Source organism: Anolis carolinensis, chromosome 2 (genome assembly GCF_035594765.1).
Source record: "Anolis carolinensis isolate JA03-04 chromosome 2, rAnoCar3.1.pri, whole genome shotgun sequence".
NCBI classification, from domain to species: Eukaryota; Metazoa; Chordata; class Lepidosauria; order Squamata; family Dactyloidae; genus Anolis; species Anolis carolinensis.
In genome coordinates, this window is record NC_085842.1 from 236,096,272 (window position 1) to 236,120,529 (window position 24,258).

The 24,258-nt window shown below is 39.2% G+C and overlaps 1 protein-coding gene across 12 annotated transcripts in view; it reads left to right on the plus strand.

The window, feature by feature from the left end:
* nfib (nuclear factor I B) overlaps window positions 1–24,258 on the plus strand; it is a 337,611-nt gene that overhangs the window by 261,770 nt on the left and 51,583 nt on the right. For 11 of the 12 annotated variants that reach the window (XM_062971911.1, XM_062971913.1, XM_062971912.1 and 8 more), the window contains exons 7-8: window positions 12,441–12,569; window positions 22,509–22,687. In XM_062971911.1, coding sequence (XP_062827981.1) covers window positions 12,441–12,569; window positions 22,509–22,687 — 308 coding nt within the window. Of the gene's footprint in view, window positions 1–1,212; window positions 1,889–12,440; window positions 12,570–22,508; window positions 22,688–24,258 lie in introns of those variants that run through there. The other variant, XM_062971916.1, reaches the window with a different exon arrangement.

A 24,258-nucleotide genomic window follows, 5' to 3' on the forward strand; every position in this document is an offset into this window, starting at 1 on the left:
TAATTACTGTATTTACGAATTTATCACCAAAACTTCACAATGTATTGAAAAATTGACTGCAAAAGCATTGACCTACTAAAAGGCAAACTGCGTTGGATAATCCAGAACGTTGGATAAATGAATGTTGAATAAGCAAGACTCTACTGGTTAGTTTGTCAGTGTAACTCAGGGTGCTGGGTGCATCTACACTGTAGAATCAATGTAATTTGACACTGTTTTAACTCACTGCCATGGCTGAGTACTATGGAATCTTGGGATTTGTAGTTGTGTGAGGCACCATCACTGTTGACAGAGAAGATATTGTAATACTACAACTCCCATGATACCATAGCATTGAACCAAAGCAATTAAAACGGTGTCAAACTGCATTCATCCTACAGTGCAAATGCATCCTTAGTCACATGAATATAAACCAAGCTGCTCTTCTATTTATTATCAATCTCTATTTGTTCACAGCTTGCTTTACTCCTGTACAATCAATCCTTACAACTGCAGGCAATCACCAAGATAGTTTCAAACCACACAAGAAGGTGAAATGATCACCAACATAGGCTGGGCCAGAAACTATTCATAGTGGACAAATGATAAAGGCCCAGTGTATGCATAAGAGTTCCTTATACCTGAGAAGTTATTTGGATCTTAGTTGGAGATGAATTTAATGCCCAAAGCTATGAAATGCTAATGAAAAAGAATGGTCAGTCATGCTTAGTAATAGTCCTAATCGCATCATTTCCTTTCCATCCTTATCCAGCTTCATGTAACTATGAAATGATAATTGATGTCACTTGTGTGATTATAAGGCTTAATTTGTGTTATTTAAAGACAACAGTTGTCTCAATGGAAAGAGGCTATTGCTAAGAAACAGGGACAAATTAAAACTATAATAAGATACACAGCTATTATTTGAAGCTTCTAAAAGTAGAAGAGTGACTTTTTGTGAAAAGAACCCCTTTATTTTTAAATAAAAAGTAGTAAGCAAACATTTTTTCTAGAAGATAACAGTCATTTGTATTCTAGAGTTCACCAACAATTTAAACTTGCTACCACACGTAGAATAGAATACTTGACCAAAATAAAATAGCACCACATTTTTGGCCGAGTAGCAACAAAACTGTTACCTTGATGTTGCATATTCTAGAAAATTTAAAGCAAATAAAATTTGTTTGGAATTGTGTATTAGTGTGTACAGTAAAATACATTTTAATTTTACAGTTTCCTCGACATGTTCTGTTCCCCATGGATCATCTGCATTCAACGTCAACAAGCAATTTGAACCACAGTTTACAATTAAAACAGAAGCTCTTGGATCTCCTTCACCTGTTCTTCATCTACCCCCTGGTGGACCTCCTTGCGATGAGGAACAAGTGTTCCCTCCTGGATATCCTCCTTCTGGACCTTTGCCACCTTTTGCTATCTCTCCATCTTCTGGACTTGCCTTTCCTGGAATTCCTTTAATTGCTGGTCCATCTCCTGATGGATCTTTCCTACATAGACCTTCTTCTCACGGCTTTTCTAAAATGGATATCTTAATTTCTGAATTAAGAGAATTAAAAGAGGAGGTAGGTAGTGCTGTTCAGGAGCTGAGAACCATAACTGGTCAGTTAGGTAATTTGCTTGCCTACACGGGACAGAACTCAAAAGTAATTACTAAGTAACTAGTTGAGATTGTATTGTATTTATTATGGAGTAGCAGCATTTATCTATCAAATGAATTTATTCTTCAAGAGTTAATTCAGCTGTACTACAGTACATTCACTTCTGTCAGTAGCATGACCACTTATTTTTAAAGAATTATGTGTCTATATTATGCTCTCAACTTGTTGTACTGCTGTAAATACTGTATTTAATATTTCACATTATATGCTAATAAATGTATACATGCCCTATAGATGCTCTTTTATTGTGTTTATTTGAAATCTATTCAGAACTTTGGCTATCAAAAATACGTTTGTCTTTTGGTCCATCAATATAGTTAAAGCAACTGATAGTTGACACTGAAATACATTGCAGAGAAAATCTAGTGCTTGCAGTTTGCCTGCCTAATGCTCTTAGAAATCATATTTGTCAAAGGCTGGTACTGTAGCACCAAAAGCATTTTAATCAGAATTTCCACATAAAACCCAATCTTTCTTTCATTGTTATTACTAGCAGAGTTCATGGTTGTTCCAGAGTATTAGGATTCAGCCCTAAGGCAATTTTTATTGACTTAACATTCAAAGCTTTGGCGGTTGTCACTTTTAAATAGCTTTATTAAAATCTCAGATTCCCACATTTGACTTACCCAAAATTAATGACATTAGACCTGGTTGCGGAAATAATTGAGTAGTAACTCTTTTTAAAAAGTAATACAAACTGAAGATATTTCTAGATAGCTTGTACTCATGATTCAGATATAGGTACCATTGTTGCTAAATTTCCTCTGGAAGAAATCAGTGGATATGCATTTATTTGGGAGAATAGGGGGGAAAAAAATCTAAACTAGGTTGGAGAGATTTTAAAAGAAAACATAAAACCCTTTAATAAAAAAAATGCTTGAATCTTGGTAATCAGGAGCCGTTATTTTGTAATAATGAAACAAATCCTGATTTCATTCTCAGTTTATCGATGTGGACTGAAATTGTTAATTCACCCAGGGCTATGTATACAAAAGAAGGAGAAATATTTCTTGTGCCTCTTAGAAGCAGGAATATAAGAAGTAAATGTGGAAAACAACTTTACTTGTTTAGCCACATTTGTTGTGGCTAAACACTGGCCATTATTTTACTGTTATTTTCTGTTTGGTACTTAAAACATATCCATGCAAAGAAGGGAGAACGTGCTGGGAGGGTTAGCAACATTGTCTCACCAAAAATGAAGACATGCGACACATACATAGAGAAAAACCTGAGAAGATGGGAGAAATGTAAGGTTTTATGGGAATAGTTTGAGTTCACAACATGGGAGAGGCCATGTCAATATCATGTAAAAACCAAGTATTAAGAGAGTTTATGTCTTTAATGCTGACCATAATTATCTCTATTGAGTATGCTACATACTCAGAAATGAAATTTGTTGTTTGAATTTCTTGTATGGAAAGTTAAGATGTATCCAATGCTGAGGAGCAAGTATTTTAGATATAGACCATCCAAGAAGTTGTGTGGCTAGATATCGGGTCAATAATACATTCATATCAGGAAGAGTCAGAGAAACTTCATTGACTAGTTTACTCTGGATGCAAGCATGAGCCCAAAGATAGGGCAGATATTATGTACTCCATTTTTGCTTTGTTTTTGAAGCAACATGCATTTCCCAGCTTATAGTGGAGATTGAGGAAGAGAATATTATTTTCCTGTGTCTCTTGCTACATTGGATTCCGTTGGGAGGCATAATTAATTATTATCCATCCTGACTCATAAGTGCTATCTTACACTCTTTGTGCCAAAGTTGCTGGGTTTTTTAAATCAAATTATTTGTATTCAAATAAAACTATTTTGTGCCTTCCCTTTTCTTACTAGTTTCCATGCTTATGGTGATTACTGGTGAAGTAAATAAGTCTTCCCTGGTACTGGTGGATTTAAATTGTTCCGAAGTCTTCAGTTCAGAAATATGTTAGAAACTCTCAGCTGAACCCTAGGAATTTGTTAATGAGTCGTATTATTATCATATTTGCAACCCGCTTTCTCTATCTACAAAAGAGACTCAAGGCAGCTCCTCCAGTCACATGGAGTATATCTTCATGAACACAGGTTGTGGTGGAGAGGGGAGATGTCACCTGTTTAGCTTTAAACTTACGTAATATTCACAACCAGAATTTACTATGGGGATAATCATGTTGGTGAAAACAACATCAAATACTATTTTTGTGTACTAAACAAGCTGCCTAATACTATATCAGATCCTTGATCATCTAGTTTTATATTATCTATTCAGACTGGCAGTGAATCTCCATGTTCTTAGACAGAGAGATTTTCCAACTTTGCTACACGGGGGGCTAATCACATATGACAAAGAAGAACTGTGACCTGCTGAACCTTAAGGATATGGGGTTACAGACCTTTCCTCATTTCCCTCTTTGGTAGGTAGGTAGATATGTAAATAGACATGGGCAGATTGATAGATAGTTCAGTCAGTTCCTGTAAGGGAAGCTGATAATATATGGTTTAAATGTCACTACATCACCCACATTTCCCTGATGTTCAGAAGAGCTGCAGGAAGCTTCTAATTTATGGGGAACAGACAATTACCACCCCTGAAAACATGATTAAGAATCTCTTGGGTTATGACTAATATGATCTTGAGATCCTTTAGCTGCATGTTCTAGAGAGTTGGACTTAGACTTCCTGCATTCTCTCTTTTTCCAGTGCAGATTCCTTAATCATTGTGTTTCTATTACCCAGTTTTTAAACACATAAATGTGTCCTAAAGCATGCTTTTTTTTTTGAAACGTGGAATCCAGAAGAATAATCCATAAAGGGGACATTCTTGATTATTCATGACAGTCAAACATACAGTACGATCCCCTTATCCAGAAATCTGATATCCACAGTTTTTCATACACACAGTCCAAAAATACTCCCTGGAAGGGTTGTGGGCCTCTGTAAGTCTTCCAGTGTGACTCTATGGTATGTGTTTGGGCCATGTATAGTCAAAATACAGGGTTTGTATTGTCTGTGGGAGGTCATGAAACTTATCCCTTTCAGATACAAGAGTTGTACTGTAGATTCATTATTTATTAACGAGGAACATGCACTTTGGTTCTTAAAAAGATTTTATACCATATGTTTTTGCCAGACCGGAATCAAGACATTTCAGACAGTCAAATAGTATCATTGTCCTCAATAGTGTAGGTAGGTATGCTTGCCTTAAAATCTGTATTCTTTTAGTTTCCATATTCTTTTGATACTTCTGTAATCATCTTGAACTGCAACTATTGGAAATATCTCTCAGTATAATTATTTTGTACAAATAATGTTTCATATATTGTCTTATCTAAATCCATACATGCAAAACATAACTACAAATTGGAATATTAAAGATCAGTACTAAACAAGACATTATAGCCATAGAATGAAAGAGAAATAGGCCTCCTTTTTCAGTGTACATGTATGATTCACTGTATTGAGTTTCATCTTGTATGTGATTTGAAATGTATATCTAAACAATATGATGCTTTAAATGCACATTTAATCTGTAATAATAGACACCTGAACATATAACTAACACCTATGGATTTAAATGGGAAATATGTCTCAGTAGAAATGTGAATGATTGCTCAGAAAGATTTTACTGTCTTTCTGTCATGTGTAATCAAACCGCAAACAGATATAGATGTATCACATAATAGTCTTATTTTATTGATTTTGTGATGAAGAGTAATATTTCTTAGATATATGCTACTAACAAATAAAGTGCTGTACTTTGCCATATTTTTTCATTTTACCTTACAGGCATTATGAACGTCTGTGATAGCCTTAATGGACAAATAATGTATTATCCGATATCAAGTGCAATGTGTTTGGTCTTTACAATTAAATTTCCTCAGAATCAACATGGTTTTGTTTTTTTGTTTTTAAAGTTCTGCCTTTTGGTTTCAAAATGATTAGATTAATTGACCCAGATGATGTAATCTACCATATATGCTAAAGTTTATAATCCTAATTGCCCTTCATTATCATTGGCAGAATGTTGTGATCAAATGCAATTACATTGTGGATTGGTGTTGCTGGTCCAGTTGATTTATATAGTTTGGCGATTTATAGTTTAGTAAAGTGTGCTGAGCCTGCTTATTTTATTCATCCATTTAAAGTACACTGAAGAAAAGCCAAGGATTAGGATGGGTCTCTAGTACACATGGCAAAGGATCCCATGAGACAGTGATGCCGTAAGATTGTGAAAACTGTGAAACTATGAAATCTGTTTCTCCTTAGGAGTGGATGGGAAGAAATATATGTGCATCTACTTACAGTAGTCCACCGTGATTCTGTTTTATAATAGCATAAAAGAAATTATTTCCTGTACTAAATCGCTGTCCAAATGGGGATTTTTTTTTGAAATAACAAGGAATGGATTTTTATGTGGAAAGACAGTAGTCTAGTAATCAGAGCAACTCAGGCCTCTTCTACACTGCCATATAAAATCCATATTATCTGCTTTGAACGGGATTATATCGCAGTATAAACTCATATAATCCAGTTCAAAGCAGATAGTGCGGATTATCTATTTTGATCATCTGGATTATATGGTAGTGAGGAAGGGGCCTCAGATGTATTTATTTATTTATTTATTTATTTATTTTGCATCGGGCTATATTTGTTACAATTTGGTGTTCTGTCTTTTTTTTTTTTAAGTAAGTGGTCAAAATCTGCCCATTTCCATAAGACACTATTAAAAGATTTTTTCTTCTTCTCCAATTATTGTAGCTTTTGTCTCCACCATGATATTACATCCAAATGCTAAATAATACAATAAAATTGAGGATATTTAATTTCAATCTATAGTCCACTTTTGAGAATGTGCAACTTTTTAGCTTTGCCTCCCATTAATAAGCACCATACTTCCTCACAGTGAGGGCTGTCCGGCAGTGGAACTCTCTTCCCCGGACTGTGGTGGAGGCTCCTTCTTTGGAGGCTTTTAAGCAGAGGCTGGATGGCCATCTGTCGGGGGTGCTTTGAATGCGATTTCCTGCTTCTTGGCAGGGGGTTGGACTGGATGGCCCATGAGGTCTCTTCCAACTCTACTATTCTATGATTCTGTGATTCTACATGACATCTGCATATGTGCAGGTACATTAAAAGGTTTGATCGCTCCGTAGTTATTTGGGAAAGGGGGAAAAGGGAATAAGTGAAAGGGAATTAAAATTGGGTGGTATCTTACAAAACATTCCCAGCTTGGTTCCACATGTATAATGTATTTTCTGTTCACAAAAGGACTTTTGATGCTGCCAAGTAGAGCATTGTAGAAGAAAAAGAAACTAAATCCAGATATGAGAGCCTCCTTTTATAAAAGCATGCCCAACTTTCTTGTGCAAATGAAAACTAGAGAACTACTATCGTATATTCATATTAAAGCACTTTGAAGGTGTTTGCATAACTACAGTAGTTACTGTTCTCGTTCTCCATGTGGTTCTTTGAATCCAACTCTATGCTTGTTGCAAAGAATGAAATTCTCAAAATCTAGTAGTATATGAATCTGTGGTTAAATAGATATATGATTGATATTTATGTTGGGCTGGATAAAATAGATGCAAACAATATTGTGCTTCTCTCTTCCTATCCCTTTGTGGCTCTCCTGGAGCTTCATAGGAAAGTGAACATGTTGCATTACAGTCTGTGAAAGCTAAGCAGATGTCTAAGGTAGGCAGGTGGATCCTTGAACTCTGCCTCATTCGTAAGTTGACTCCAGTAAAGTTCCATTAACAGGTGGCTTACTGATTGGTGTGCCATGTGACATCTATCGAGGGATCTGCTCGGTTAGCAGGCTGCTTCATACAGAGGCAGAGGGTCTTTGCTTTTGATGAGGAAATTGCTGAAACTCATGTCTCATTAGTGTTTCCTAAGGTTCTTTGGAAGCAAACAACAGTTTAATTAAAGTCTGACGTAAACACATTTCTGCACATTTTCCCTGCAGCATTTTATCACATTAGAATTGATCAAAATAGTTGCCTTGGGCTGACTTGAACAGATATACATCTGGAGCACCATTTGTGCAAGCTGCCGTTGAGCAGGCTACATACGCTATGCTTCACAGCAACTCTGTCTTTTTGCTTTCCTTTGTAGATGGAATTACCTTGTTGGAAGATGCATTGATCTAACTTTTTTTTCAATTTACATAAGCCTTTATCTCTTTGATGTGCTAGTACTTTAAAATTTATAACATAATACAGTCCCAACATGCATATTCCTTACCTTTATAACATTATGCAAGAATAGCTTTTTATCTAGCCAAGCCTCTGTTCAATCCCCCCTGTTATTTTATATAAATATATGTTTGGATATTATCTGTTATTGCTATCATGTTAACCTATAACTGTTTGATATCAACTGGAGATTTCAACACTTCACATTCTTCTAAGGGCGTTAAATATTTATTCCAAAAAACCAACAAATTAGAAACAGACTTGATTGATAATGATGCTTTGATTTTATGTTCCTGCAACTATATATTTTTAGTCTGTTTCATTTATTCATTGTTATCATGGTTGATCATATCTGCAGAACTATATATGACTAAATTACATTTTAAGTGACAAGAGGATATTAGCCATTTTAAAAAGAATACTGTTGATAACCATAATTTAAGGGAGGTTTATCATGATGTGCTCTGTTACAGAATGTATACTTCTGAAAGTTCACACTCGTTTTAAGTCAAATAAGGCAAATCTTGAAACCTTGTTCTACACCTTCATTTGTTTTACTGTGTCTTACATCTTTGTCAAGGAACCAGTACATTCCTTTCCACAATGTATACAAACAGTTTTTGTTCTAGCTCTGCTGTACACTGTGCCTCTTATTCTACTGTGAGTATAATATAAATACTCCATTATGATGTCAGTGCATGCTAGGGACACCAGAGAAATCATTTGAATTACTTCACAATACTAAAGACATTGGAACCTTCTGTGAGTGTTTCAGCCATTTGATCTTTGTGGCTACAAGTTCTACATATAGTGTTGATCCAGTGAATTCCATATTTCATTATTGTGTATTGGGCATACTTCATTTCTTCCTTAAAATTCCTTTGTATATGTGTGAGTGATGTATGATGTGCTATCGCTTGCCATTGCTATATCCATTTTGCAGAAATACAGCATTGTTACTATATATTTGTGTTGTAACTTTAGCTTGAAAGTTGGAGCTTGTGTCACACCTTTAAACTGCAAAGAGACAGTAAGACTTCTACACACACAAAACCGCTATATAGCTGTAATAGCAGTAGCAGAAGAAGCAATTTAGTCTTAGAGCACTACTTTTTTTGAATGGAGTTTTCCATAAGATTTCCCCTTTCTTAGTGGGAGGGGTGGGTGTGGGGAGAGAAGGGAATGAAAAAGGAAAGAAGCATGCTAATGTATATTTTTTTTAAAAGTAATAAACAAAAAAGAGATTTCCCTTTCCTTCACTTTTACATGTAATCTATAAATCTGTATACTTTTATTCTATTTCTGGTTATGACTAATATTCACTTGGTTATATATTTGGTCTTCCTTGCAGTTATATTCTTCGTGTGGGATGGTACATAGTCTACATTTGCAGTGGAGTTAGTCAAATATTAGAAAAGATTGCTCTTAGTGGCATTGGCAGCTGGTGGCCCCTGTGTCAACAGGACAACAAACCAATGTTGGGTTTTAGTTCAAATGTTAAGATATTCATGGTGGTATAGTGGTTTGGGCATTGGACTATGACTCTGGACTATTAGATTTTAAATCCCCATTTGGACCTGGAAGCCCACTAAGTGACCTTAGTCAACTCACTCTCTCTCAACCTTAGCAAAGGTACCTTCCCTCTAAATCAGTGGTTCCCTACCTTTGGGCCTCCAGGTGTTTTGGACTTCAGCTCCCACAGTTTCTAACAGCTGATAAACTGGCTGGGATTTCTTGGAGTTGAAGTCCAAAACATCTGAAGGCCCAAAGGTTGGGAACCACTGCTCTAAAAAGATCTTGCTAAGATAGCATGATAGGTTTATGTTAAGATTGCCATAAGTCAGAAACAAGACACACCACAACCAAAGATGCTGAACCTACTTGTTGAATGGGGTTGAAAGTTTTAACTAACCCCAGAGAAGATTCTACACACGCACAGCTACTGCTTTGAGATTTGTGCTTCCTATACTCCTGAGTTCCTCTCTCTTCTAAGCCACTTCTACCACTAGGGATGTAATTTCTGTTCATTTTCTTTTTCAAGAACAGTGTTTAATTTAGTAATTTTCTTCCTATTGTGATAAATTTAAAGTTTAAGACTTATTCTTCACAAAAGAATATTTGTGGTATTTTTGTATCGAAAAACAGCCTTTTCTGTACATAAAACATTATTGTACAGAAAATGCTATTTTCAGTTCAAAAATGCAACACATTACTTTTTTGCAGATTAAATCCCCAATAAAGCATTTTCTGTGCAGGAAACAGTATTTTATGCATAATTATTATTTTCTACATAGAAAATACAGATTTGTGTTCAGAAATTGCTGTGTTCTTCACAAAACATCCAAATTTTGTTCAGAAATGAAAACATTCTTCTAATTTCAGGATTTTTTTTCACAATTTCTCGACACTTGGGAAACATGTTTTTCGTATTTCCTAATATCCTTTCCACTTCTCTCTACCATATTTCCCATTGGCTCTAAACCAGTGGTTCTCAACCAGTGGGTCTTCAGGTGTTTTGGCCTACAACTCCCAGAAATCCCAGCCAGTTTACTAGCTGTTAGGATTTCTGGGAGTTGAAGGCCAAAACATTTGGGGGACCACAAGTTGAGAACCACTGTTCTAAACACTCAAATCCCTTCCTACACAACTGATGACACTTTTTCACAAGGAGATGCTTCTGATCAAGTGAAAGTATGTCCCTACTTAAGTACTTTTGCATAAGAGGGGCCAAGATCAAAAGAGAAGTGGGCGTTCTTGCTTTTAAGTTATACCAGTAGGCTTCTCAGTAGGCTTGAGCAGATATATTTGGAAAAAGAATGTAGGACTAGATGACAAGAAGTGGCTTGCCCCAAACCACAAGCCGAGTACAAGGCAGAGGTGGGGCCTGAATCCTGCAGTTCTCAACTACTCTTTTGCTTCCACATTTGCTGCTGCAACATGGTGTTATCTGATGGAAGAAAAACTTATTGAGCTTGAGAAATAGATGACCTAACAAAAGTCACAGAGTACAAACCTAAGTCAGGGGTGAGATACAAAAATAAAATGCCCCAGATTACTTGCTGTTTAGTTAATTTTTTCTTTATTTCTGCTTTATTCTTTCAATCACAAAACCCACCTGCTTTTTTTTAAAGATAGCTCTTAGTCCCCCAAACTAGCACTTGCTTGCATTGTTAAAAAAAAAAAAACCAGTTGGCTATAAGGGCAATTGCTTTTTGATTCCACAGTTCAACAGTAGTAACCAAATAGCCACCTGTATCCTCTCATTTCCATTCCTAAAAATACTTTGTTTGAATCAAGAAGGTACAAAGCCTGGAAGTTTTTCTTGTATTAATAGCCTCCAAACATGGGTGGTTAGGGCGTACAAGATGACAGTTCGGTGCCCCATGCCCTATTAAAAGAGACAGCTTATTTTTCTTCCTAGACAAGAGTATTAGAATGTTTTTTCTTGATATTGAGAACAAATAGTCAAGGAAGAGTGCCAAAAATAAATATTTCTTTTACTTTTTCAAGTGGCATTTCATCATAGCTTTTGTGTTGGAGCAAATAATGTGCTGTAGCTTAACAAACTTACGTTTCAAACAAAGTGAGTAAACCAAGGCTCTTTGCAACTATTATGGAAGCAGGTTCAGGTTATTACATACAGAGTTCTGTAATACATTGCAATTTAGTTTTTATCACCTTGTTCTTTCTCATCCTGCTTACCTCTTATAGCTGGTCAGGATACAGTGAAGTTTTAATCTTATTATCCTCACAAAAGCTTTAATAGGCAGATGCTCTTCATCGAAAATAACTTATCCAAGGTGTGTACTAGGCTCTTCAATCCTAGTACTCTAACCACAAATTCCTTGAACATAATTTCCTAGGACCCAAAGGAAATCAATAACTGTTATGAAAATGGCTATTGTAGAGATATTTTACAATGTATTGTTGACGGCTTTCACGGCCGGAATCACTGGGGTATTGTGTTGTTTCCAGTCTGTATGGACATGTTCTAGAAGCATTTTCTCCTGATGTTTTGCCTGCAACTGTAGCTGGCATTTTCAGAGGATTCTGAAAATGCAGGAGAAAATGCTGCTAGAACACAGCCATGCAGATTGGAAATAACACAATACCCCATATTTTCCAATGGTTATCTTCACTGTACACATTTATCTTATCTGAATGTATGGTCATGCTTTGTGTGACTGAACACTTTATGTGTAATTGCGTACGCTAACTACTGAAAACACCCGGGTGACATTTTTCAAACCTTTTATTTTGTACAGCTTTACAAACATAACTCAGAAAGATCCTATTACTTAACGAGGTCCCCATTAATCATTCACTGTTGCCAGTCATCCTCTATTGCCAGTCTCCTTGCCACTCCCAAGAGTTACACATTTTACATAGTAAAGTGTAAGACAAATCACTTTCCCCAACAAGGCTGCTTGTAAAAGAGATCCTGAATCCTGGGAGTTTAAGAAAACAATCCTTACCTTTGCTGTCCATTTAAATAATTCTTATCTTTAAGCAGTATCATTTTGACTACAGACTGTTGATGGATATATCATTTAGTATCATAATAATATGTGAAGCTAACATGTACTATATTGCATTGTCATTCCAGATATGTCTTCTCCTACAATGAAGAAACCTGAAAAGCCTTTGTTTAGCACTACATCTCCCCAGGATTCTTCTCCAAGACTGACCACTTTCCAGCATCACCATCCAGGGATCCCAGGAGTTGCACACAGTGGTAAGGATACAAGAATTATAGGAATAACTCAGTATTTAGTTAGCCTCCCTCCCCGAATGCAGCCATGTAGGAACATTTCTTTGATAGATGAATAATGCATAACCTTCCAGATGTTGTCAGACCATGATTCCCTTCATCCCACACTATGTACTTTGCTATCTAGGGCAACATAGATCTGACCTACAGTTCCCTGATATGCTCCAGCAACTATTACAATATGACCCCCTTACCTTGTAGGACTGGTATCCATAGTTTCATTTTTTCTTCTCTAGGCATTTCTTAAATACTGTAACATGACTCTATGGTAGTCTTGGTTCTTCATTTCAGTAGAGTTCACTATGCATGTAAAGAAAGCATACTCCCTGCGGAAACATGGTCCCTGTGGTATTAAAAAAAAAGTCCCTGAAGAAATGGGTGTCATGCTGTATAATAACTGGCACAACAGTAAAGGAAGAGATTTTCAAAACTTCTTTGCACTTCGGATAGAATTAATTTCTTGAATACAGCAAAAACTATTCATTTTCTTACTTTATATGTATATTATATTTATCAACGTGGCTGTGTTTTGTGCACTTATACTCTACATGCATGGCATATCCCCCCCCCCCTTTTCTCTTTCTTTCTTTCTTTCTTTCTTTCTTTCTTTCTTTCTTTCTTTCTTTCTTTCTTTCTTTCTTTCTTTCTTTCTTTCTTTCTTTCTTTCTGTACAACAATCCTGTGTGGACTGAAAGATAATCTCAACATTGACAGAAAACATAATCCTCTCAAATCTCTTGTGTCTGTCTGTCTGTCTGTCTGTCTGTTCTCTTCATAGTAGAGTGGAGTTGAACTGAGAATTCTGATATATTCAGAGTTTTGAACTCTTGCATAAAATTATAAACTCTGAAATGCATCTAGTGTAATACACATAGCAATGGAATTGTTCTGTTATGAATTAGAGACGATTATGTAGATTGAGAACTTCCTGAATTCCTTTGGTTCAACTTCTATGTGAGCCACAGATATGCATAAGCAAAATATAGTAAACTAATACTACACTGTACTGTAATGCATATTTACTTGGAAGTATGTTTTGGAGTGTACAAAACTGCTCACTCTGGTGAGAGTACTTTAAATAAAAACTTTAAATGCAAGCTTAACTTGAAGTGCAGATGTTTTCAAAAAGTGATCTAGAGAAAGTTTTTTCCCCTTTCAGTATTTTTCAGATCACATTTCCGCAGTTGATAGAAAAAATAGCTTTTTGTTTTTTTTCCTTGCCACATTCTAAACACAAAAGAGCTTTTAAAAAATGAAAATGTTTTGCTTTCATAGCCATCTCTTAGTATTTGATTTTTAACTTCTCCTTTTCTGTTTTAAAGGATCCCCCCCCCCTCGCATTTGCCCCTGCATACCCTGAACAGCTGCATTGGGAAAAGAATGAACAGGGGTTTATAGGAAAGAGTTTGGTGTGATTAGCATAAGAGAAAGAAAGAAAGAAAGAAAGAAAGAAAGAAAGAAAGAAAGAAAGAAAGAGAGAGAGAGAGAAAGAAAGAAGAGACTTGTAGAAAGCTGAAGAGAAGGAACTGCATATGAAATCTAATAGCAGGCTGCCTGAAGTTGTGGTAGCTGAAGGAAGGGAAACATACCAGTGGATGGAATGAGAAAGAGTAACTTGGGAAGTAGAGACTGGAGTAAAAAACAGGAAAAAAAATTCAGACGCCAAAGCAAAGGGGGGGGGGGAGGAGGCTATTGAAATGGCAGTTGTTAAAGTAAAAAATCTTGTTAGTCTAGATGCAACACAAAGGAAGATCAAGGAATGCAATACAAAGCAGAATGGTTGAAAGGAGTAGAAAATATGTGGACTCAGAAATTCGAGAGATGGATCCAAAATATAGCTAGTTCTTAATCTCTGCCATGGTTTAGTATGGTAAATGAATGTGTCCTTAACATTCAGACTACACCATAACCTTCAATCTCTTGTTTATGTTTTGAAACCCCATCTTTAAAAGTATATCTGTACTTTTGAGATCAAATAATTTCAGTTCTCCATTATATGTCCTATAATAGTAACTAGAAGACAACCCTGGCTCTCCCCAGTAATTGAGATTTGATTTCTTCTCTCATGCAAACATTGAACTGTGAGATAACTCATATATTTGGGTAGTACTTGTATCTGAAGGAACTTAGTTTGGACCAAGAGTACAATGGGATGGAATCCTTTGGGCTATAGACCACTTTCACATAAATGTTGGTTACCACACCAAATTTAGAACTAACTAGTTGTGTGGTCTGTAATAAAGACTTCAGGAGTGGATCTGAGGTTACGTCTCAAAGAACACACATTATATTGTATCATTTCCCCTTTTCAGGCTTTGGGTATGGCCACTGTTGATAACTGCGAGAAGTGCAGATGGCTCAGACCATGTGTAATTCACTGATTTTGACCTGTCAACCCATTTGGGCTGCATTTTGCATTGGGGTTAGCATGATTCTCAGCTCACACTATACGTGTTATGATTGAGCCTCGTGGCTCTGTTTCTGACAGGCGTGGGCGTAAGACTCCTCGAGAGTCGGATACTCTCGAGGAGCGAGAGAGAAAAAGACTGCGAGACATATTTGCAGCACCCTCTGACGAAGAGTCTTTCGAAGGGTTCACGGAGAGAATGGAGGAAGGGCTGGTTAGCTCAGAGGAGGATGAGATGGATTGGACTCGGGTAAGGGAGGAATTGGGGGCCACTGGCCATGATGGGACAGAAGATGAATGGGGACCTTCAGGATTAGACCCATGGCTTAGCTGGAGGGATGGGACGGGATCCACAGCTGGAGATGCTGTTGGGCGTAGTCAGAGGTGTTCCAGCTCTGACGAGGAAAGTGATGAGGAAACGCCCGGGTTAAGGAGGACAGCTGACAGTGATGAAGATTTGTAACTGGCATAAAATGGGGCTTGGGAGCAATTGCAAATTGCGTCGGGCAAGGTAATCTGGGCAAACGCTTGGGATCCGTGTGTGTGTGGGACGCTTCCCTGAAGACTTGTGTGCTTTCCTGTGCTGTGACGTAAGTTGATTGAAATCCAGGGTCAGACGGCGGGAGGGATTGTGTGGGCATTTGTTTGTGCAAACCTGTGCTTACTCTTATTAGCTTGACCTTCCGTCGTCTTTCTGACGGACGCCATCTCCTGCTTTGAGAACCCGGACTGAACTGACCACGGCTTGTCTTCCCCCCTTCTTGGACTTGGAAAAACTACAAACGTCTGCTTCTGGCTTTGATTTACGGAACGGAACTGGTCTACTCTACTTCTACAATCCTTGGCTGAATTGCTCGTGTTGGAGATCCTGTCTACTGTGTGTGTGTGGGAGCGACGCAAGTTACTCTAAGCACAGTGCTGGCAGCAGAGAGGAATCTGCTGCCAATTAGTTGCATTCTTTGTATCTTTTGTTCCTTGGCTTTCGTTCTGTTAATACCTAGGCTGAAGCAAGCAGTTTGTTTTTACCCGGATTAAACTCCGGTTTAATCCGGTTTATCTTTTGAACATTTACTTTTGTCCCTTTTTGCTCCTAAAGGCAAAAACTGCCTGGCCCTTGTGTTTTTACGGGCATTTTTGAGTTCTGTAATCTAATAAACTCTGTTACTTTGAATCTTGTGGCGTTCTGTCCTTGACAGATTGCCCGACGCCCATAAAAAGTTTATTGCAGCAATAAACCCGTCAGGAAGACGATGGATGAGTTAAGAGCCAAAGTAGACCAATTGCAAACGGCCTTAAGCCAAACAGCTTTTGCTGTGAAAGGACATGTTTTGACTCCTGAACGCTTTGACGGAACCAGGTGCAAGTTGCCAACCTTTTTGGCACAAGTGGAGCTTTATTTTTCTCAGCTCAGTGCTCATGCTTTTCCTACTGACACTAGCAAGGTGGCTTTTATTTTGAGTTTGTTGACCGGTCCCGCAGGACAATGGGCCACTAATTTAATTTTGGGAAATGACCCAGTCAAGGACAATTTGAATAATTTCAAAAGGTTGTTAACTGATACTTTTGGGGATCCTCTCCGCACGGAGAACGCTGGGTGGGCTCTGTATCGGTTGAAACAGGGAAAGGGGACTGTTTTGGATTACTTAAATAAGTTTAACCTGTATCGCCACCAGCTGGATTGGGGGGAAAATGCATTCATGCTTTTATTTACTGCCGGGTTAAGTGATATGCTCCAGGATGAATTAGCACGCTTGGAGCCGGCTGAAAGCTGGGACGCCTTAGTAGCTAAGGTGTTGCGTTTAGATGCAAGGTTCGAGGCTCGTAAACACTCAAAAGCAATGTGTGCGCCACCTATGCATGTAACCAGGGCACCTGTGGTGATGGGGGAAGAGCCCATGGAGCTTGGGGTCTTTAAAAAACTGTCTACAGAGGAAAAGAGCCGTAGGAGGCAGCTGGGCTTGTGTTTGTACTGTGGGAATGCTGGGCATTTTGCCAAAAATTGTAATGTGAAACCTTCCCAGCTTTCGGGAAAAGGCCAGCCCTAGTGCGACGTGAGTCCAACGCACTAGGGCTCCTCAAGCAGTCAACTGAGGGGAGGAAGCATGTTTTCGTACCCATTACATTATCTGTTGGGGGAAGGGAACTTGTTTCTACTCTGGCACTGCTGGACTCAGGAGCTACGGTCTCCTATGTAGATATTGAGTTTGCTAAGAAGCATGGCATTCCTAGAGTGCGCAAGGCATGCGACGTGTGGGTGGAGGGAGCAGATGGGAGACTGCTGGAGACTGGGGTGGTTAACCAGGAAACCTCAGCAGTAACGTGGGAGGTGCAGGGAGTAACGGGAACGTTTGTGTGGGATATTACGAGCTTGCCTAGATATGATGTGATCCTGGGGATGGATTGGCTAGCTGTAGTAAACCCACAAGTGGATTGGGCAACACGTAAAGTGATCTTAAAGAGGCAGGATTGTTGCACTCTAAACGTTACTCATGCTGATATGGAGGGAGTGCCTGCTGAGTATGGGGAGTTCTCTGATGTATTTTGTAAAAAAGAAGCGGACAAACTACCACCGCACAGGCCATATGATTGCGCCATCAAGTTGGCAGAAGGTGCGAAACTGCCAGCAGGGAGGCTGTATGCCTTGACTGTACCGGAAAGGCAAGCTTTGCGGGAGTTTTTAGATGACAATTTAGCCAAGGGGTTTATTCGCCCATCTAGTTCTCCAACTGCGGCACCAGTATTCTTTGTAGCCAAAAAGACTGGGGAACTTAGGCTGGTCTGCGACTATCGGATCCTAAACAAATACACCATTCGGGATAGGTACCCGCTCCCTTTAATCTCGGAACTGTTATCAAGGGTGCAAGGGGCTAAGGTCTTTACCAAGCTTGACCTGCGGGGGGCCTATAACTTAATCCGTATACGGGAAGGGGATGAATGGAAGACGGCATTTAACACGTGTTTCGGATGCCACGAGTTCCGAGTCATGCCTTTTGGGCTTTGTAATGCTCCTGCGGTCTTCCAGAGGTTCATGAACGATGTGTTCAGGGACCTAATTGACCAATTTTTAGTGATTTATTTGGATGATATCTTGATTTTTTCTAAGGACGAGAAAGAACATCGTCAACATGTCAAGCAGGTTCTGCACCGACTGCGGGCTAATGGGCTTTTCGCCAAGGCTTCCAAATGCGTCTTTCATGTGCCTGAAGTGGAGTTCCTAGGTCATGTAGTGTCAGGTAGGGAACTTAAAATGGACCCACATAAGGTTGACGCCGTCAACTCATGGCAGGAGCTGAAAACTAAGAAGGATGTACAAAGGTTCTTAGGTTTTGCTAATTACTACCGGGAGTTTATTCCGAATTTTGCAAAGCTCACGGTACCTTTGACGCAGCTTCTGCGCAAGAAACAGCCATTTGTGTGGGGGCGGGAAGCTCACGAGGCGTTTCTACAACTTAAGTCTAGTTTTCAATCAGACAACATACTAACCCATCCTGATGTTGACAAACCGTTCGTGGTAGAAGCGGACGCTTCTAGCTACGCGTTGGGGGCTGTATTGTCTCAGAAAGATTCCTCAGGGACCTTGCGTCCCTGTGGATTTTACTCGCGGCAACTAACACCCTTCGAGCAGAACTATACCATATGGGAGAAGGAGTTGTTGGCGATTAAGGTGGCGTTTGAGGTGTGGCGGCACTGGCTTGAAGGGGCACGGCACCAGATCGTGGTCAGATCTGATCACAAGAATTTAGAGCACTTGCAAACAGCAAAGAAGTTAAACCAGCGTCAAATCCGATGGGCTTTGTTTTTCTCCAGGTTTAACTTCAAGGTGCAGTTCGTAGAGGGGAAGGCAAACTTGCGGGCCGATGCTTTATCCCGCAAGCCGGAGTTTAAGACCAATGAGCAGGTTGTATGTCAGACCATCTTGCCTACTGCCTCTCTGTGTGTTGTAGATAATGAGCTCGGGTTACATGACCAGATCCTTGAGGCTCAGAGGGATGATGTGTGGACACAGGAGCAACTGATGCTGCTCTCAGCAGGTAATCGTACCATACTGCCGCATCTACAAGATCAAGACGGAGTATTGGTACGCAGGGGGCAGGTCTACGTACCAGTGGGGGCCCTCAGGTTGGAGGTGATTAGAGCCCACCATGACGAACCCATGGCTGGGCACTTTGGCAGATTCAAGACCGTGCAGCTCATTACCAGGAGCTATTGGTGGCCAAAGATGCGGCAAGACATTCTGCGCTTTTGTGACAGCTGCGCCGTTTGCCAGCAGAGTAAGACGCCTGTTGGGCGCCCTAGAGGGTTGTTGTCGTCTTTACCTGTTCCGGACAGGCCATGGCAAATCATTTCCATGGATTTCATTTCAGATTTGCCTAAGTCTGGGGGTTATACTTGTATTTGGGTGGTGGTGGATTTATTTAGTAAACTGGCTCATTTTATTCCTTGTTCAACCATTCCGGCGGCCCCTACGTTGGCCTTACTATTTACTAAGCACATCTATCGTTTGCACGGAGCACCCGAGGTGATTATTTCAGATAGGGCTCCGCAATTTGTGTCACGCTTTTGGAAACATTTCCATGAGTGTTTGGGGACTAAGTTAAACGTTTCTTCAGCCTTTCATCCGCAAACGGATGGACAGTCGGAACGGGTTAATGGGCTCTTAGAGCAATATCTGCGTTGTTTTTGTTTAGATCAACCCACGGCTTGGGTGAAGTGGCTACCGGTGGCGGAATTTGCTTATAACAATGCGGTGCACACATCTAGTCAGCATACGCCGTTTGAGCTAACTTATGGTTTTCACCCACGGGGAGGTGTGGCGCCGTCGACCAATGTGGTCTCTTCGGACCCTGTGTACCGCTCTACGGAAATGGCTGCATTGCATGATGTTGCCCGTCGCTTACTGCTGGAAGCTAAGGCAACGCAGAAGACTCAGGCTGACCGCCACAGGCAGGCAGGGGAGGAGTTGGAAGAAGGGGATTTGGTGTGGTTATCTTCCAAACATATTAAACAGGCTGGGGGAAAGTTTGCGCCTCGGTATTTGGGTCCCTTTCCTATCGTTAAAAAGATTTCTTCTGTTGCGTTTCGTTTGCGTTTACCGTCTAGTTTAAAGGTCCATCCAGTCTTTCATCGTTCGCTGTTGAAACTTGATACCTCTAGTCGTCGTGGTGCTATAGCGGAGGGTATCACTGCCACTTCTCCGCCATCGGGGGAGGAGGCCTTTGTGAGAGGGGATAGTGTTATGATTGAGCCTCGTGGCTCTGTTTCTGACAGGCGTGGGCGTAAGACTCCTCGAGAGTCGGATACTCTCGAGGAGCGAGAGAGAAAAAGACTGCGAGACATATTTGCAGCACCCTCTGACGAAGAGTCTTTCGAAGGGTTCACGGAGAGAATGGAGGAAGGGCTGGTTAGCTCAGAGGAGGATGAGATGGATTGGACTCGGGTAAGGGAGGAATTGGGGGCCACTGGCCATGATGGGACAGAAGATGAATGGGGACCTTCAGGATTAGACCCATGGCTTAGCTGGAGGGATGGGACGGGATCCACAGCTGGAGATGCTGTTGGGCGTAGTCAGAGGTGTTCCAGCTCTGACGAGGAAAGTGATGAGGAAACGCCCGGGTTAAGGAGGACAGCTGACAGTGATGAAGATTTGTAACTGGCATAAAATGGGGCTTGGGAGCAATTGCAAATTGCGTCGGGCAAGGTAATCTGGGCAAACGCTTGGGATCCGTGTGTGTGTGGGACGCTTCCCTGAAGACTTGTGTGCTTTCCTGTGCTGTGACGTAAGTTGATTGAAATCCAGGGTCAGACGGCGGGAGGGATTGTGTGGGCATTTGTTTGTGCAAACCTGTGCTTACTCTTATTAGCTTGACCTTCCGTCGTCTTTCTGACGGACGCCATCTCCTGCTTTGAGAACCCGGACTGAACTGACCACGGCTTGTCTTCCCCCCTTCTTGGACTTGGAAAAACTACAAACGTCTGCTTCTGGCTTTGATTTACGGAACGGAACTGGTCTACTCTACTTCTACAATCCTTGGCTGAATTGCTCGTGTTGGAGATCCTGTCTACTGTGTGTGTGTGGGAGCGACGCAAGTTACTCTAAGCACAGTGCTGGCAGCAGAGAGGAATCTGCTGCCAATTAGTTGCATTCTTTGTATCTTTTGTTCCTTGGCTTTCGTTCTGTTAATACCTAGGCTGAAGCAAGCAGTTTGTTTTTACCCGGATTAAACTCCGGTTTAATCCGGTTTATCTTTTGAACATTTACTTTTGTCCCTTTTTGCTCCTAAAGGCAAAAACTGCCTGGCCCTTGTGTTTTTACGGGCATTTTTGAGTTCTGTAATCTAATAAACTCTGTTACTTTGAATCTTGTGGCGTTCTGTCCTTGACAATACGTTTCATGGGATTTTTGCCTTGACTAGTTGGATCCTAGCTGACACATAACCAAAAGATGTAGCTAATGAGGGCCACTTTTTTTTTGAATGTGTGGTGTTTATTGAACCATGAGAAGCACATTGATGAAATACAACTAAAGTAACTTTAGAGAGGTTGGCATATGGCAGAACAAAAAGGGATTCCTTTTTGTATAAGATCTTTTAATAAATTGTTGAAAAAAGAAGAACTAAGACACCATGCAGCTGTGTTAACAGTATAGTTTTCTCCTATAGTACATTATTTTTTTCTTTTCCATTTCCTGTTTAAAATGTTGTTTTCTTCACACAAAAATGCCCCTTATATAAGTGGAATGTGATTATTATGTATTATAATTTCCACGCCTGGTATAATAACTCCACAGTAACAGGACATTCTGTACATTCCTTTCATTGCTAAGGCCATTAGAGTGTTTTTAGACATTACGTACAATCTCTTGATAGAGAAATTTGTAAAAAAGAGAGTGCAAGAAAAAATATGTATCGGATATGATACTCTTTTTGTTCACTAGAGATATTGCCATTGGGCAAGATATTTTCCCAGGCCCTGAAGTTGAATGTTCATTAGCATTTTCACAATGGACAGCTAATTATTCATGGTGTTATTGCTTAGTAATTATTCCCTACCCCCTCCCACACATTAGCCAGAGTATACCACAAAGGATTGTGAAATAATTTGCTGAATCCTAGGACTCCCCTCTTGCCCCCTTTCCAAATTATTCTGAAGTTTTAAAATGATTTGGATTTTTAATTGCTTACCCATATTTTATCTTATACTTGATTAAAACTAAATCAAGTTTTTTACAGGGCAATCAATTATATATTTAGAATTTTTTAAAATTACGTGTGCATAGTAAAATAATGGTCTTTATAATAGTCTTTATCCTATGCGAAGTTCAGGGAAAGTAAAACTGATAATTAAATGTGTTGTCAACTAAACCTAAAAGGAAGTGTAAGAAATTGATTCCAATCCATGTCTGATTTGGGTTTTGCCCCTTGTTTTTACCATATGTATTTAAAGTTTTGACGCGAATGAAAGATTTTAAATAATGTCCTATTTTTTGTCTCTTCCAGTCATCTCAACTAGAGCTCCACCTTCACCTTCACCATTGCCATTTCCACCACAAGCTATTCTCCCTCCTACCCCAACTAGCTACTTCTCTCATCCAACAATCCGATACCCTCCTCACCTGAATCCTCAGGATACTCTGAAGAATTATTCTTATGACCCGTCCAGTCCACAAACCAGCCAGGTACTGTAACAAAAAATAATCTGTTAATAATTTTAAGAAGAATGTGTCCAGTGAAAGTTTTGAGATCTGATTATTGAATTTTTTATGAACAAGTTTGGTCTTGTAATATAAGAAGTTCAGCATATCTGTAGTTTTCAATTACAGTAATGTGTCTGAATATAAGTGGGGTGGCCAGTTGTATTCATCCTTGCTTTGTCAATTATAAATATGTTATGCTTGACTGATGAATGGACAAGAGCATAATTCTTTTTGCTCTCACAGCTTTTACTCAGGTTCCAAGTTCAGAAGGGCACAAAAGATCTAGCCCAGTGGAATTATTCCTCATATTCCACTTTTCTCATATTTGTGTATCTCTCTGTGTGTCTTCTATAACTGATACTACAAACTGGTTACACTTGTAATTTCCTCAACTGAAGCCTCTGGCTGATAGATCTTTCTTATTTGGTGTTTAGGTTGCAGCCATTTATGGCAATCATTGTGGTCGTAATATTGAGATGGAGTGGTTTTTTGTAGGAGAAAAGCAAGAAATATGCTACTGTATGTACACACACCAGCATATAGGCCTATTTATAAACCAGCTATTTAGATCAATTTTCTTGAATTGTGTGCTGCTTTGTAGTATTTTGCATATATTTGCATATATGTTTATGAGCATTGCACAATAAATGTAGACGTAGGTTTTCAGTTTAGTCAAGAACAGGTGTTCATAAATGTGTGACAGATCACTTGTTTTCAAAATGGTAATCAGTACTGTTGTTAGCAGATAATTGTTTTGTAAAGCATCCATGTACAATTGCATTTTCAACACAGCATACATTTGCTTCATGTGTGATCTGCTTTATATTTGGAATTCAAGTCTAATTACAATGTGTAGTTTCTACTTTTGCTGTCTCCTATATGGAGCTCATGTCAATATCCATACTTCATTTTGTAGTAGTTCAGGAAAATTTCAAGCAGATTTTCTCTCTTTGCTAATAAAGTACATAGAAATATATTTAATATTTCCCCTTACCTATATAGATTATTATTTTATTTATGCTGTATCACTTCAATGTATGAATTGCTTTTTCGTGATTAAAGAATTGTAGAAGAAAATAACAGCAATAAAACCATAACAATTAAATAGGTTACAACTAATAGGATACAATGTAAAACAGGGTTCACCAAGTAGATGCACTAGGTGACCTTAAGCAATTAACACATTCTCAGAGAGGCAAAGGCAAACCCCCTCTAAACAAATCTTGCCAAGAAACTACATGATAGGTTTGCCCTAGAAAAGGGCTCCCCAAACTAAGGTCTGCAGGCCAGATGCAGCCCTCCAAGGTCATTTATTTCACGCCTGCTCTAAACTTTAGACTTAAGGTTGCCCTAAGTCTGAAAAGACCCTTGCCCTAGAGTCACCAGAAATCGAAAATGTCTTGAAGGCATAAAATAGCCTTACTATTGATCATACTATCAGTGAGTTTTGAGAGATGAAGTTTAAATCATCTGGAGGGCCAAAACATTTGAAAGGACAATTGCTTTAGATTGAAGATTAAATAACACTTTAAATCTAGATAGCTCACAATGTG